The 15,137-nt window shown below is 41.8% G+C and overlaps 1 protein-coding gene across 1 annotated transcript in view; it reads right to left on the reverse strand.

Annotated features, from left to right (window-relative positions):
• Positions 1 to 15,137, reverse strand: part of ift80 (intraflagellar transport 80 homolog (Chlamydomonas)) — a 353,657-nt gene that overhangs the window by 62,192 nt on the left and 276,328 nt on the right. The window contains exons 11-14 of the mRNA XM_034168293.1: positions 10,612 to 10,686; positions 4,939 to 5,102; positions 4,784 to 4,852; positions 3,826 to 3,836 (exon numbers count right to left, since the gene is read on the reverse strand). Of these exons, the coding sequence (XP_034024184.1) occupies positions 3,826 to 3,836; positions 4,784 to 4,852; positions 4,939 to 5,102; positions 10,612 to 10,686 (319 nt within the window). The remainder of the gene's footprint in view (positions 1 to 3,825; positions 3,837 to 4,783; positions 4,853 to 4,938; positions 5,103 to 10,611; positions 10,687 to 15,137) is intronic.

Below are 15,137 nucleotides of genomic sequence, written 5' to 3' on the forward strand. Positions count from 1 at the left end.
TGGTCCGAAGAATCGTTTGTACATCCCACCAGAGGCCAGAGCTGCAGTCTTGGACTTCTGTCACGGTTCCAAGCTCTCCTGTCATCCAGGGGTGCGAAGGACCGTGGCAGTTGTCCGGCAGCGCTTCTGGTGGGCATCTATGGAGGCTGACGTCCGGGAGTACATCCAGGCCTGCACCACCTGTGCCAGGGGCAAGGCAGACCACAAGAGGTCCCAAGGGCTTCTCCAGCCGCTTCCTGTGCCTCATCGCCCCTGGTCCCATATCGGCCTGGATTTTGTCACGGGCATCCCGCCGTCCCAGGGCAACACCACCATCTTCATGATAGTGGACCGATTCTCCAAGGCGGCCCACTTCATGGCCCTCCCGAAGCTCCCAACAGCCCAGGAGACAGCAGACCTCCTGGTCCACCACGTCGTCCATCTGCATGGGATACCTACCGATATCGTCTCGGATCGTGGTCCCCAGTTCTCCTCACACGTCTGGAGGAGCTTCTGCCGGGAACTGGGGGCCACTGTGAGCCTCTCGTCCGGGTATCACCCGCAGACCAATGGACAGGCAGAACAGGCCAATCAGGAATTGGAGCAAGCCCTGCGCTGTGTGACGTCCGCACACCCGACGGCCTGGAGTGAACATCTGGCCTGGATCGAGTATGCGCATAACAGCCAGGTGTCCTCTGCCACCGGCCTCTCCCCGTTTGAGGTGTGTTTGGGGTATCAGTCCCCATTGTTTCCCGTGGTGGAGGGAGAGGTCGGTGTGCCCTCGGTCCAGGCCCACCTGCGGAAGTGCCGTCGGGTGTGGCGCTCCGCCCGTTCTGCCTTGTTGAAGGCCCGGACGAGGGCGAAGACCCATGCGGACCGCCGGCGATCCCCGGCCCCTGCTTACCAGCCCGGGCAGGAGGTGTGGCTATCCACGAAGGACATCCCCCTCCAGGTGGACTCCCCGAAACTCAAGGACAGGTATATTGGACCATACAAAATCCTCAAAATCCTCAGTCCTGCCGCAGTGAAGCTCCAACTCCCGGCTTCACTGCGGATCCACCCAGTCTTTCATGTGTCCAGGATCAAGCCTCACCACACCTCACCCCTCTGTGCTCCCGGTCCGGCGCCGCCTCCTGCCCGGATCATTGACGGGGAGCCGGCTTGGACAGTGCGCCGGCTCCTGGACGTCCGTCAAATGGGCCGGGGGTTCCAATATCTGGTGGACTGGGAGGGGTATGGACCCGAAGAACGCTCCTGGGTGAAGAGGAGCTTCATCCTGGATCCGGCCCTCCTGGCCGATTTCTACCGTCGACACCCCGACAAGCCTGGTCGGGCGCCAGGAGGCGCCCGTTGAGGGGGGGGGTCCTGTTGTGTGGGCCGCCAGAAGAGGAGGTACTGCTGGCCCACCACCAGAGGGCGCCCTGCCTGAAGTGTGGGCTTCAGGCACGAGAGGGCGCTGCCGCCACGGACACAGCCGGGAGTGACAGCTGTCACTCATTATTTCCTGACAGCTGTCACTCATTCTTCATCATCTCACTCCATAAAACCAGACGTCATCTCCACCTCATCGCCGAGATATCGTACTTCTATGGAGGTAACTTTCTCTGCCAGCATTAAGTGATTCCAAGAGCTATTGTGTTGCAGCTGTCAACCAGAGGACCGGCGTGGGTCGCGACTGTTTCGTCCTACGCCCCGTCAGATAAGTGGTTAAACAGACGCTGCACGAGTGTGTGTTAGAGGTGGAGGTGGAATTCCCACCGTTGTTGTTATGGGGTGTACACACACCCACACTTGACTGTCTTTGCTCTTCGCCAGCAGTACCAGATCCGACAGTCGGGGACGGTGATCACCTGGGAATTCGGGACTTGGCGGCTCCAGTATTCACCAGGTTCGGTGGCGGCGGAAATCGTGTGGTTCCGGCTCTTCTCAGGACAGACGTCTTCTATCCTCGAGCCTGCCCACACGTCACCTTGTGGATTGACTGTTATCAAATTCTGAGATTGTCTGTATATTCGTTGTGCACCTTCACAACATTAAATTGTTACTTTTTTGGCTCATCTATTGACCGTTCATTTGCGCCCCCTGTTGTGGGTCCGTGTCACTACACTTTCACAACAGTCATCTCTTCACTGGCTTCCTGTCTCTGTGAGGTCGGATTTTAAGGTTCTGTTATTAATCTATAAAATTATTCACGGACTAGCACCTCCCGACTATCTGACCTAATCAAATCCTATGTACCGGTCCAGGCTCTGTGCTCTCAGGGCACAGGACTACTTTGTGTCTCTAGGGTGAATAAAAAGTCTGTGGGTCACAGAGCCTTGTCTTATTGTGCATCTGTTTTGTGGAATGATCTCTCTGCCTCAATAAAACAGTCAGATTCTGTAGAGGCTTTCAAGTCTAGATGTAAGACCTATTCTCCCTCTCATATGGCTAGCATGCTGGCATAGTATGGTACTATGCTTCTTATCCCTTTAAAGTAATTTTATTTGCAACAGAACGGGTCTTGGCCTCAACTCTATTTAAATTCTGGATCTGTTAGTGAAGCTTAGGGGTAGCAGCAGGCGATCACATTCATTTCTGTTTTCCTGTCCACTTACTGCTGGTGAATTATACCTTGGGTGTATTTCTTCCAGCCGATTCTGCTCTTTTTCTTTCTGTCTGAGGACAACATCACATAGGATTGCAGGACTGACGGATCCAAACCTCAAGGGGCCAGACTGATCGTGAAATACAAGGCCTGAAGCAGGTGTTGCATGCTGCTGTCTGCGTTTGAAAGTGACTCGGTTGCAGGAACAGGCCCATTGATGGTGTGAGGAAAGCCAGATGACTCTTGCCTGTGGTGCTCATGCCTGCGTGGACTTCTTATCTTCTTTACATTATTATGTTTGATTTCCTGTTTTCTGTTTCTTCAGCTTTGCAAAACTTTGTAAAAACCTTGTAATTATTAGAATGGCCTAAGCAGTGGGTCACCCCTTTGAGTCTGAGCTGCTTGAGATTTCTTCCTCAATGTCATCAGAGGGAGTTTTTCCTTACCACTGTTACCTGTGTGCTTGCTCTAGGGGTTGGTAAGGTTAGACCTTACTTGTGTGAAGCACCTTCAGGCAGCTTTGTTGTGATTTGGCGCTGTATAAACTAAATTAGTTGAACAAAGAAATAATAATTTTCTCTCACAATGAAGTCCTGCATCAGCCACCAATGGGAAAAACCCTGCAGTGCTGTACACTGTGCACCTCCTGCTCCTGATTCAATGTGTGGATACTGGCACATGCAGTTCTATTTATGATGTGTTCTGTAGTTCTTCTGAAATACACTGGTGAGGTGCCTTGATATGGTAATGTGTGCCATTGATTTGGCAGAGGAGCATCATATCATTGTGCATTGAGTGGCCACCTTTAGTTGTCTTACATGGTCTTCGAGTCCTTTTGGTGTTGGTTAACTTATCAGTGCATTAATTCTTTTCTTTTTCTTTTTTTTTTACAAAAGTACCATATTTTTGATATGGCCACTTTTCAGCCTAATTATGACCTCCATCACTTGCTCTTTAGACCTCATATTGACAGTTATAACAATAAATAGTAATAATAATAATAATAATAATACAATAAACAGCTACCAAATGTAAATTCAACACTTGGAATCAACTCAAAAGCTTTTATCTGGCTAATTTGCCAAGGAATAATGATGCCCCTACCAAACCATGAAACAGCTTGTCAGTCATTAGTCAAATTACCTATGGCCCCCGGAAACAGAGGGACTATGTATAAAAATGACTATACCCCTTTAACAGCTAATGTGAAAGCCCTTGAATTATAGCTAATGTGAAAGCCCTTGAATTAAAGTCTACACTTCAATTACTTCTTGAATGCGTCATTTCAATTCATTGTGGAGGTGCACAGAAGTAAAACTACAAATATTCTGCGACTGTCCAAATATTTACCTGACAGTGCCTGACCAATACGTGAGAGACAAATTGTATGTACAGTTACTGCCCTTTCAGGCAATTAAATATTTCATTGCTTCAGTACAAACCAAAGAAGACAGAATTATTTGGTGGTGATGTGGCTTGTAATTGACACAATAACCTCCCCACAACATCTCATTTTGCACCCAAGATAGTAAACATCACTAATCAGTGATCACAATCTTTAGTAGTACCAAATTATAGCATTTACTTTGATGACAGTAACAACCAACAAGAAACTCTTGATGGAAAAAGAACCACTCTTCTGAAAATATCTAGATGTGTTCAGTTCAGATTTGAATTCTACCAGTTGCAAGATCTCACTTTTTCAGTGTTTCAGTTCATTATGAATGTTGCATATATTATTTCACAGACATGTGAGAACAGACTAATACACAAATCATATCGGACAAAAACTGGTGGAAACATCAAATCTCTGCCAGTAACCGCCAGAACACTTTCTGTAAATATAAGCGCTTCCATTCACTAAAGGGGATCATATTAAGTAAGTCCTATATAGGGGGTAAGGCCCAATGGTGCAGGGGCTTATCCCTGGATTCCGTAGTGTGAAGCAGATGAGCGTATACATTCATCTGTCCGTTTACAGCTGGAGAGACAACGTGTCGTATCCAGGGACACACACTGTTAGTGTGACTCGGAAATGAACCCAAGTACACATACTGTAACCTTCTTATCCCACTGAATTACCTGCTCACCTGAGGTCATATTGCATGACATTATTGAATGATATTGTTTGAAAAGCAATTTTGAAATACTAAACATTTAAAGCATGCTTCCAAAATTAGCCACTCCTCTTCTTTCTCTGTAAGTGAAATGCATTACCCACCTTGTGTGTCAAGGGCTTCCCATCACCAATAGATTTTCCAGTCAAGGCATCAAAGAGAAATATGGCTGGTGACAATAAAGGAGAAAATATTTTAAAGGTTCTATCTTTACTTTTTATACAGTTAATACCTTGGACAGTGGTCTTCTCTCACCTTTCTCGTCACTCTTATCCCGCACAGCGATGGTGTCATTGCTCAGAGAGACATGCTGGACACTGAGGACGTCAGCTCTCATACCAGGGAACTTAGGGGAAGATATCAATCGACCTTCATAGGAGAAGGTATACAAGCCTGCTCCATCCACTAGAAGAAAATGTCTGAGGGAGTAAGATCATAGTAAATGGTAAATAGACTGTGTTTGTTGCACTTTTTTCATTTGATACAAATGCTCACAAAGCTTCGTTTCCGAATCATCACTGCAATGTGTGCGTGTTCACTAGTCACACCATGGAACATGCAATGTCAAATAAGGCAAATTAAAATAAAACGCAGAACCTGGTAACATTTGTTGTTGCATGAATTAAAAAAAAACTCCCATGGTTCTCATCTTCCATGAGTCTTCTACAAGTGAGGTCTGTCTGATGTAACATATCGCAATTTACTCCAATTTACCGTTCTTCATACAACCCCTGGCAAAAATTATGGAATCACCGGCCTCGGAGGATGTTCATTCTGTTGTTTAATTTTCTAGAAAAAAAGCAGATCACAGACATGACACAAAACTAAAGTCATTTCAAATGGCAACTTTCTGGCTTTAAGAAACACTATAAGAAATCAAGAAAAAAAGATTGTGGCAGTCAGTAACGGTTACTTTTTTAGACCAAGCAGAGGAAAAAAACATGGACTCACTCAATTCTGAGGAATAAATTATGGAATCACCCTGTAAATTTCCATCCCCAAAACTAACACCTGCATCAAATCACATCTGCTCGTTGACATTGACCCTATGTCATGAAATTGACCCTATGTGTCTTTTTGCAAGGAATGTTTTCACAGTTTTTGCTCTATGGCAAGATGCATTATCTTCTTGAAAAATGATTTCATCATCCTTAAACATCAGAAAAGTGTCCAAAATATCAACGTAAACGTGTGCATTTATTGATGATGTAATGACAGCCATCTCCCCAGTGCCTTTACATGACATGCAGCCCCATATCATCAATGACTGTGGAAATTTACATGTTTTCTTCAGGCAGTCATCTTTATAAATCTCATTGGAACAGCACCAAACAAAAGTTCCAGCATCATCACCTTGCCCAATGCAGATTCGAGATTCATCACTGAATATGACTTTCATCCAGTCATCCACAGTCCACAATTGCTTTTCTTTAGCCCATTGTAACCTTGTTTTTTCTGTTTAGGTGTTAATGATGGCTTTCGTTTAGCTTTTCTGTATGTAAATCCCATTTCCTTTAGGCAGTTTCTTACAGTTCGGTCACAGACGCTGACTCCAGTTTCCTCCCATTCGTTCCTCATTTGTTTTGTTGTGCATTTACGATTTTTGAGACATATTGCTTTAAGTTTTCTGTCTTGACGCTTTGATGTCTTCCTTGGTCTACCAGTATGTTTGCCTTTAACAACCTTCCCATGTTGTTTGTATTTGGTCCAGAGTTTAGACACAGCTGACTGTGAACAACCAACATCTTTTGCAACATTGCGTGATGATTTACCCTCTTTTAAGAGTTTGATAATCCTCTCCTTTGTTTCAATTGACATCTCTCGTGTTGGAGCCATGATTCATGTCAGTCCACTTGGTGCAACAGCTCTCCAAGGTGTGATCACTCCTTTTTAGATGCAGACTAACAAGCAGATGTGATTTGATGCAGGTGTTAGTTTTGGGGATGAAAATTTACAGGGTGATTCCATAATTTATTCCTCAGAATTGAGTGAGTCCATATTTTTTCCTCTGCTTGGTCTAAAAAAGTAACCGTTACTGACTGCCACAATCTTTTTTTCTTGATTTCTTATAGTGTTTCTTAAAGCCAGAAAGTTGCCATTTGAAATTACTTTAGTTTTGTGTCATGTCTGTGATCTGCTTTTTTTCTACAAAATTAAACAACTGAATGAACATCCTCCGAGGCCGGTGATTCCATAATTTTTGCCAGGGGTTGTACAAGAAACCACCCTCCGCCCCATTCGCCCTATTGACGTTTCAAATCTTGCAAAATCTCAGAGAGGCTGCCGCTATACAAGATGTTAACACTGAGAACCGTTTTGAGATGCTCTGATAACGCTGCAACTTAATCGCTGCACACTGACAACAGCATCGACATAGCAAGGTAAAACTCTTTGTATATTGTGCCTAAAGCTCTCGTGAATATATTATCTGGGTTTTTAGAGTTTGTTATTGTTTGTTTTATGTAAACACATGAGAATCTCAAGTGATTTCTCTGTTATTTACAATGGAATTGCCGTGAGCCGCGATCATTTCCTGTTCATGTCGTTCTGGGGGAAAGTGAAGTTTGCTCGTTAACATCTTGTTTATTGTCCTTGACAACACTGTGCTGTTTGTTCCAGAGTAATACAACCCCTGGCAAAAATTATGGAATCACCGGCCTTCGAGGATGTTCATTCAGTTGTTTAATTTTGTAGAAAAAAAGCAGATCACAGACATGACACAAAACTAAAGTCATTTCAAATGGCAACTTTCTGGCTTTAAGAAACACTATAAGAAATCAGGAAAAAAAATTGTGGCAGTCAGTAACGGTTACTTTTTTAGACCAAGCAGAGGGAAAAAAAATATGGAATCACTCAATTCTGAGGAAAAAATGATGGAATCCTGAAAAACAATAGAACGCTCCAACACATCACTAGTATTTTGTTGCACCACCTCTGGCTTTTATAACAGCTTGCAGTCTCTGAGGCATGGACTTAATGAGTGACAAACAGTATTCTTCATCAATCTGGCTCCAACTTTCTCTGATTGCTGTTGCCAGATCAGCTTTGCAGGTTGGACCTTGTCATGGACCATTTTCTTCAACTTCCACCAAAGATTTTCAATTGGATTAACATCCGGACTATTTGCAGGCCATGACATTGACCCTATGTGTCTTTTTGCAAGGAATGTTTTCACAGTTTTTGCTCTATGGCAAGATGCATTATCATCTTGAAAAATGATTTCATCATCCCCAAACATCCTTTCAATTGATGGGATAAGAAAAGTGTCCAAAATATCAACGTAAACTTGTGCATTTATTGATGATGTAATGAGTTAAAGTTTTCTGTCTTGACGCTTTGATGTCTTCCTTGGTCTACCAGTATGTTTGCCTTTAACAACCTTCCCATGTTGTTTGTATTTGGTCCAGAGTTTAGACACAGCTGACTGTGAACAACCAACATCTTTTGCAACATTGCGTGATGATTTACCCTCTTTTAAGAGTTTGATAATCCTCTCCTTTGTTTCAATTGATATCTCTTGTGTTGGACCCATGATTCATGTCAGTCCACTTTGTGCAACAGCTCTCCAAGGTGTGATCACTCCTTTTTAGATGCAGACTAACGACCAGATCTGATTTGATGCAGGTGTTAGTTTTGGGGATGAAAATTTACAGGGTGATTCCATAATTTTTTCCTCAGAATTGAGTGATTCCATATTTTTTTCCCTCTGCTTGGTCTAAAAAAGTAACCGTTACTGACTGCCACAATTATTTTTCCTGATTTCTTATAGTGTTTCTTAAAGCCAGAAAGTTGCCATTTGAAATTACTTTAGTTTTGTGTCATGTCTGTGATCTGCTTTTTTTTCTACAAAATTAAACAACTGAATGAACATCCTTCGAGGCCAGTGATTCATAATTTTTGCCAGGGGTTGTATATATAAGATGTCTGAAATTCGGATTGAGTTTATGAAGTTCCACGCAGGTTGAAGGTAGCAGACAGAATATCTGGAATAATGTTGTAGCAAGTTTTCAGGGTCTCATGCATGCAGTCTGTTATAAATGTTATGAATGGCATAAAATATACATTCTGGTAGTATAATGTTCATTTACAATTGTCATGTGGTTTCTCCATGTTGTTTTGATTGCAGCACTTCTCTGGTGTGCAAGGGATTATGGGATGTCTTAACAGGGCGAATGGCGCAGCTAGTCAAGTCAGTCAGAGGCATGACACTTCATTTCTCAGCAAGATTACTTGAGTTGTACTGGACCAATTGCCCCCAATATGCATTATGACTAGTGGCTCCAAGAAACCCATTAATTTTGGGGCCAAAAGTCAAGGATCACTGGAGCATACTTTGTAAAACTCCTATGAGTACTATAACATCTTTATCTGCCAGTCTGTCTCAACTTGCTATGTGTGTTAGTTATATTAACCCCAAGAAGACTATTGACTCCAAAGCAGAGCTTAGCTTATGATAGCATAGTTCTATTATCTTTGGGCAGAACTGTGTTGAAAATAAAGAAAACAGAAGAAAGACACAGAAATAGCACACACTGTGAGAGATTTGGGGACTAAGGACCTTGCTAAAGGCCAGTTTAGTGACCTCCCCTTGAGGGAGGATGTTGCAACAAGGGCCCTTTGGTCACCAGCCAACTGCTCTAATGTAAAGTAGGTCACATAATGTCTATATCAGCTGACAGAGGTTAAGTATTCACCCAGTCTTTTCATTTATCAGAAGCCAAGATATCAAAAAAGTAAAAAAAAAAAATTGATGATATTTTGCTAAGTGATGATCAATGAGTCAGGAAAGAACTGATTAAATTTGGGGAGGGGGCTGGTAATACAGATCAGCCTCATCTCTGTCATCTGTTTAACATCTGTTGTGTCAGTTATTAGTTTCACAGAGTATATACATTTTCTCAATGGGCTTAGTACTTTCTCATAGGGACATGTGAGGTAACATGAAGACGGAAGGGGGGAGGGAGGACACACAAAGAGATACATTACATTTTAAAGGGTAAAAAAGAACAAGAAAACAACAGCAAGTATTTAAGATTCTCATTTCTTGATCAGTTCCTCACTTCAAAATGTTAAATAGTGATAGAAGCATATCTGGTTCCATTCAGGTTAAAACCCCATCACACTAATTTCCACTATGTCTGCAAACAAATTGTCTGGATGCAGCAAGAACTTGTACAGTGTAGGGGGAATACAGTAGAAACACAACTTGACAATATTTTTGGATTACACAACACAGATGTGGTTGCAGCTGATAATGCAGAATGTTTGTGTGACAGTGGTACCATTTTTTCGATGAAATTTAAAATGAATTGGAAGAACACCTCTGGAGAAACTACAAACCAATAGCATGAAAATGGCCCATATTTCAAAAATGAATCACGCCAGACATTGTTGAAGCTTTGTACAGAACCAAATGGGTCTGACCTTAGAAGAGGCACATATCAAACTTTTAAAGTTTTTATTTTTTCAAGTCACATGGAGCAATAGATCTGGAGATGTCTGAATGGACACACAAAGAACCTTCGGACAGTTTACAAAATGCTGTTCCCACCCACAGGTCAGGCAAGTGTAGTAACAGATAATAAACTCACAAAAACATGTTCATTCAAAGTGTAATGCACATTAAAAGAGAATTGACTTACTCAGCAAATCTCACACTCAGCTGTGATTACAGAATGGCCCATAACCCACTTATGGCTGCTGATTGTTGGGACACTGCAGTGGAGAGCTGCACAAGAGCTGCTCCATATTATTAATTATCAGTGGTTACACTTTCAGCCTTATTGGTTGATGGAACTGGCTGACGCACGCGTGTGTGCCTGTGTTTGAATGCTTTATGAGTGGTCTGCATGGAATAATGAAGCATCAGAGGGACTGATAGGTGATCAGGTTCTCCCTCTCTCACCACACTGCTCCTTCGAGACTCACTTCTCTGCTTGCAGGATGAGGCTGACCGTTCCCACCTTCAGGTCAAAGATGAGAGGAGTATTCCAGTTGCTACAACTGTCGCACACAGACACAAATACATAACATTAAGAAATCTACTGATCAGCAGATACAAGTCATGGGAGTGACAAACATTCAGATAAAGCAGACAGACCACAAACATGCAGATTTCAGTTTCTCTACAAAATTTAAATAAGCAAATTGACAAACCATTGGGAAAAAGAAGAACACATAAATGTACTTCATGGCATCAAGGTGACTTCTTATCTGCCGTCCTGTCTTCTGTATTAGTAATCTTCAAGTTTACTTTGTGCTTCAACTGTATGATCTCCACATTGTTCTGTTTTCTGGTGTGTTTCTCTGCATCATTCTGCCCCGAGTATAATTCTCTGTGATCTGGCTAAATCTTCCAAGTGGAAAATATTCTCTTGTGTTTTTACTTTGATGTTCGGTGAGCGTTTATTTCATGCAGCTTAACTTTAGGTGTCATGTCTTTCCAAACATATGGGTCTGATTTGTTTATAAGCGTATTTAACCGTGGTTAAAGCAGTCCCACATCGCCAGATTGTATTAGGTTCATCTTGCTCGCTACTGTTACAGTGACAGCTTCCAGTGTTTTGACTTCTCGTTACAGACCTTTGCTCCTTTCCCAGAATGCTGATTTTTACCTGAGGCCATCAAATACGGCCATCGGGTATTGCAAAGGCTTTTCGTTCATCCGTCTGTGTGTCTGTGCTCAGCATAACTCCAGTCCTATTACTACGGACTCGTGAAATTCACAGGAAAAATTCTTGGGACACAGACCTTGGACAAAGCTGAAAAAAAAAGCTGTTTTTGAAACTTAATAACACCTCTGGAGTGATTAATAAGACATTTAGAGAATGTTAGCATGTGTGCTAATGTCTGCTAACGCTAATGTCCACTAACTCAAAGCTAACTTGCAATGGGTTAAATTTGTCTTATTAATATCTGCAAATGCACAGAGGGTGGTCTACAAATATTCTTTGATTCCACTCTCGTCAAACACACACAAAGCCTCCTGCAGATGCCATTGAAATGTATTATTTATTTATTTATGATTGATTGATAGAGGGGCTTTAGTGAAAATGTGATTTTAGTGATTTGCCAGCTTGCACTCGGCCGAGACGGACGCATTTTTCTCTTCTCCCTCCCTCCTTATCTTTCCTGCTTCTGTGGCGTGTTGTCTGTGAGGCTGCAGCTTTGCTCTTCTGGAAAACAACAAAAATGGATCTGTTAAAGTGGTCTCTGAATGCAATTGACACTACTTTTTCGACAAGACATTCAGGGGCGGAGGACACGACCTGTCCTGCCGGGACGCATGTGATGGGTTACGTGATGGACTCGTGGAGGAGATGGCAGGTCATGTGCCTTTACACGCTTTCTGTGGAGGACGTCGAAGATGTGTATATATTTGGCTTGGTGGTGACCGGCTTTCTGCTGTGTGGAGTGGGCATGGCGCTGGCTTACCGGAAAATTAAGAAAGTGGAGGCAGCATTAATTGGGCCGTCCAGGCTGCCCTACATGATTGATTCGATTGGGAAGGCAGTGGCTGCGCAGTCGGCGGGTGTTAACCGCACGCTGGAAAACATCTCGGGCAGGATTGCAGCTCTGGAAACCCGCTTTGACCGTCAGTAAAGACCACATCCTACATTCAGATGTATTGAGAGCCACTCTGTTCTCAGAACTGTGGAATCTTTCAGGCGTCTGCTAATCTGGATATTCATTTGGCTTCCCCAAACACAGCTGCACTTCAAGGCCGCTGTGATAAAAAACCTCCTCAAGAAGATCAACACTTAAGCCTCACTCCCTGGTCATCCCCCTCCCCTCAGCTTCTCCAGCTCTGACGTTGACTGTGGACAGTGGACTACTCAGGGCTGAGCCCCTCCCCCTTCCAGGATTGTCGGACAAGGCCGTTGACGGCGCCTAATAGGCTGCCTCCGGAGTGTTCTGATAAACTGGACCTTCAAATCTCAGTTGTCGTCCTGCGTCTTTGTTTGTCTGTGTGATTATTGTTTTTCTGTGCTGCTCATTGCTGCTGTGTAACGCAGCGGCTATGAGGGTTTTTTTCTCTTTCTTCCCTAGTGTGTGCTTTTTTATATGTGTTTATGTACCGGGCCGGCCTATGTGTGTTGTGTGTTATGTGTGTGTCGTTTGTTATGGGTCGGTCTTGGTTTGCTCAGCCCTGCTGTTGACCAAAGCAGGGATGTACATCTGGAGCTGGTCCCCGGGTGCCTAATGACGACTTCTGCTCCTAATTGGCAATTAGGATGGGTTAAATGCAGTAGACACATTTCATTGTGCAGGGAACATGTTCTTTTGTGCATATGACAATAAAATTCTTTTGAATCCTTTGAATCCTTGAATGTACAAATTGTACGTAAGACAATAGGATCTTAATAAGTAATTAAACAACTGCAAATTATAAAGACCACAATGCTTATATGGCCGAAGGTATTCTAGCAATGCGTTATTTTTTAACTTACTGCTTGGTATGAAAACTTCCAGTAACTGAACTGTCCCTGATTTCCTTTATAGAACTGAACAGACTAAAGAGCTTCTTTTATATGGTCTTTCCTTTAGGGTTAAGAATCAGCCAGCTGACAATGAGTCTTTCAACAGAGTTTTTGGGAGCTAAATTCAAGGGACCCTACTTTGACACTGTATGCAAAAAAGGCATGCAGATGCCACAAGCTAATTTGGTGTGTTTTCGAGCACACCTTTCACTTTAAGTGGTTGGGCATATTAGTGAAAAACCACAGGGTTGGAAGCACTGATCTCCAAACATATCAAAAAAAATCTAAGTAGCTTCCTTCCTTTTAAACTGAAATGATTCATCTAGTGTTAATTTTGTCACCTGTTTTTTTTTTTTTAATTTTATTTAGTCTGTCTTTTGTTGAATATCTGTTTTAGTTTTAGTCTTAGTCACATTTAGTCATTCACATACCACTTTTCATGTTTTAGTCGCCTAAAAGTTTGTTCATTTTAGTCTAGCTTTAGTCCAATGAGAACTGAATGTATTTTAGTCTTGTTTCAGTTAAGACATTTTAGTCTTTTTGATAAAAAAAAACGATCATCTCTGATTACCATTTCTGCTAATATAAGTCAATATAGTGTTTTACATATATCAAATACTGAATGTTATCATTACCCAACAAAATACACTTGCTCAGTGATTGAAAGTTTGTGGTGTTTTCCCCCAATATTTTAAATCTGAAAGGCTTCCCATCAGATACAATTAGACATTCAGTTTTCTTGTAAATCCACAGCACTGTAGGGGTGCAGGTTTTTTTAAAAATGAAACAGGTGTTGGATCTACTTATTCTATTTGCATGTTCAGAATTGACTGGAAATTTGTTAAAGCAAAGCAAAATAAACAAAATAAATCATTCAAAATTTGTAATGTTTTTCTCTACTAGTGCCTGTGCCCGTAGTTTGTATTCCTATAGAAAATTGGGAGCTTAAGCAGATTTTTCATGGATGGTTGAAAAAGGCTGTGTTTGAAGGTGGAATGTACAAAGAGGCGCACTTACTCTTGTATAGTTTTAACAGACAAAGTGTATGTTTGTTAAGACATGGTTGACATTGAGATACAAAAAGACAAACAAATACAGTTGTTTTAACAACAGGATTGACATTCATCCAACATGGTCAGACATATATATATATATATATATATATATATATATATATATATATATATATATATATATATATATATATATATACACACACACACACACACACACACACACACACACACACACAGATATAGGAAGGAATAAACGCAGTTAGTGTACATGAAGCACAAACACATGGAGGTGAACACAGTACTTATTGATAATGTGAGTCAGGGACATTTAGGTTTGTTGTGAAATGTGTGGATTGACTGATTGATAACTATTGTGTTATTACAAATATATATCACAAATATATTTTGGCTAAAAGACAAAATATATTTGTGATATATATTTGTAATATTCATATATTAGTGAAAATATATGATTTCCACTTGTGTGTAGCACCTTGAGGCAGCTCTGTTGTGATTTGGCGCTTTATATAAATGAAAATAAATTGAAATTGAAATAGCAAGGAGACTGTAGGTAGTTGAACTCCATCTCACTAATGTGAAAGTACCACTACTGGTGCCTTTTTTCTTTTTTGGCCATTGGGGAAAGGGAAAAACAGTAATGCAATGACATGATTTTTAAAAGTGTTTTGAAGATTAAATCTGGTTAGAATTCTTTTTTGAGGAAAAGGGTATTTATGGTGGAATATTATACTAAGTACTAAGTGAATTTGTTTAGGTGCTCTGCGGACAATCCGGCAACAGCATTGTTTAGGAATGTAGGCTACATTTTAATGGACTTCTTACCAACATGGATGTGCATGTGTTGGCATGTTTAAGAGTGGTGTCACTTGTAATATCCACCCTCTATGTTGACCAAAGCATACTTCTCACATTCGTATACAGTCGTATTTCTGTAATA

This window comes from Thalassophryne amazonica, chromosome 4 (assembly GCF_902500255.1).
Source record: "Thalassophryne amazonica chromosome 4, fThaAma1.1, whole genome shotgun sequence".
NCBI classification, from domain to species: Eukaryota; Metazoa; Chordata; class Actinopteri; order Batrachoidiformes; family Batrachoididae; genus Thalassophryne; species Thalassophryne amazonica.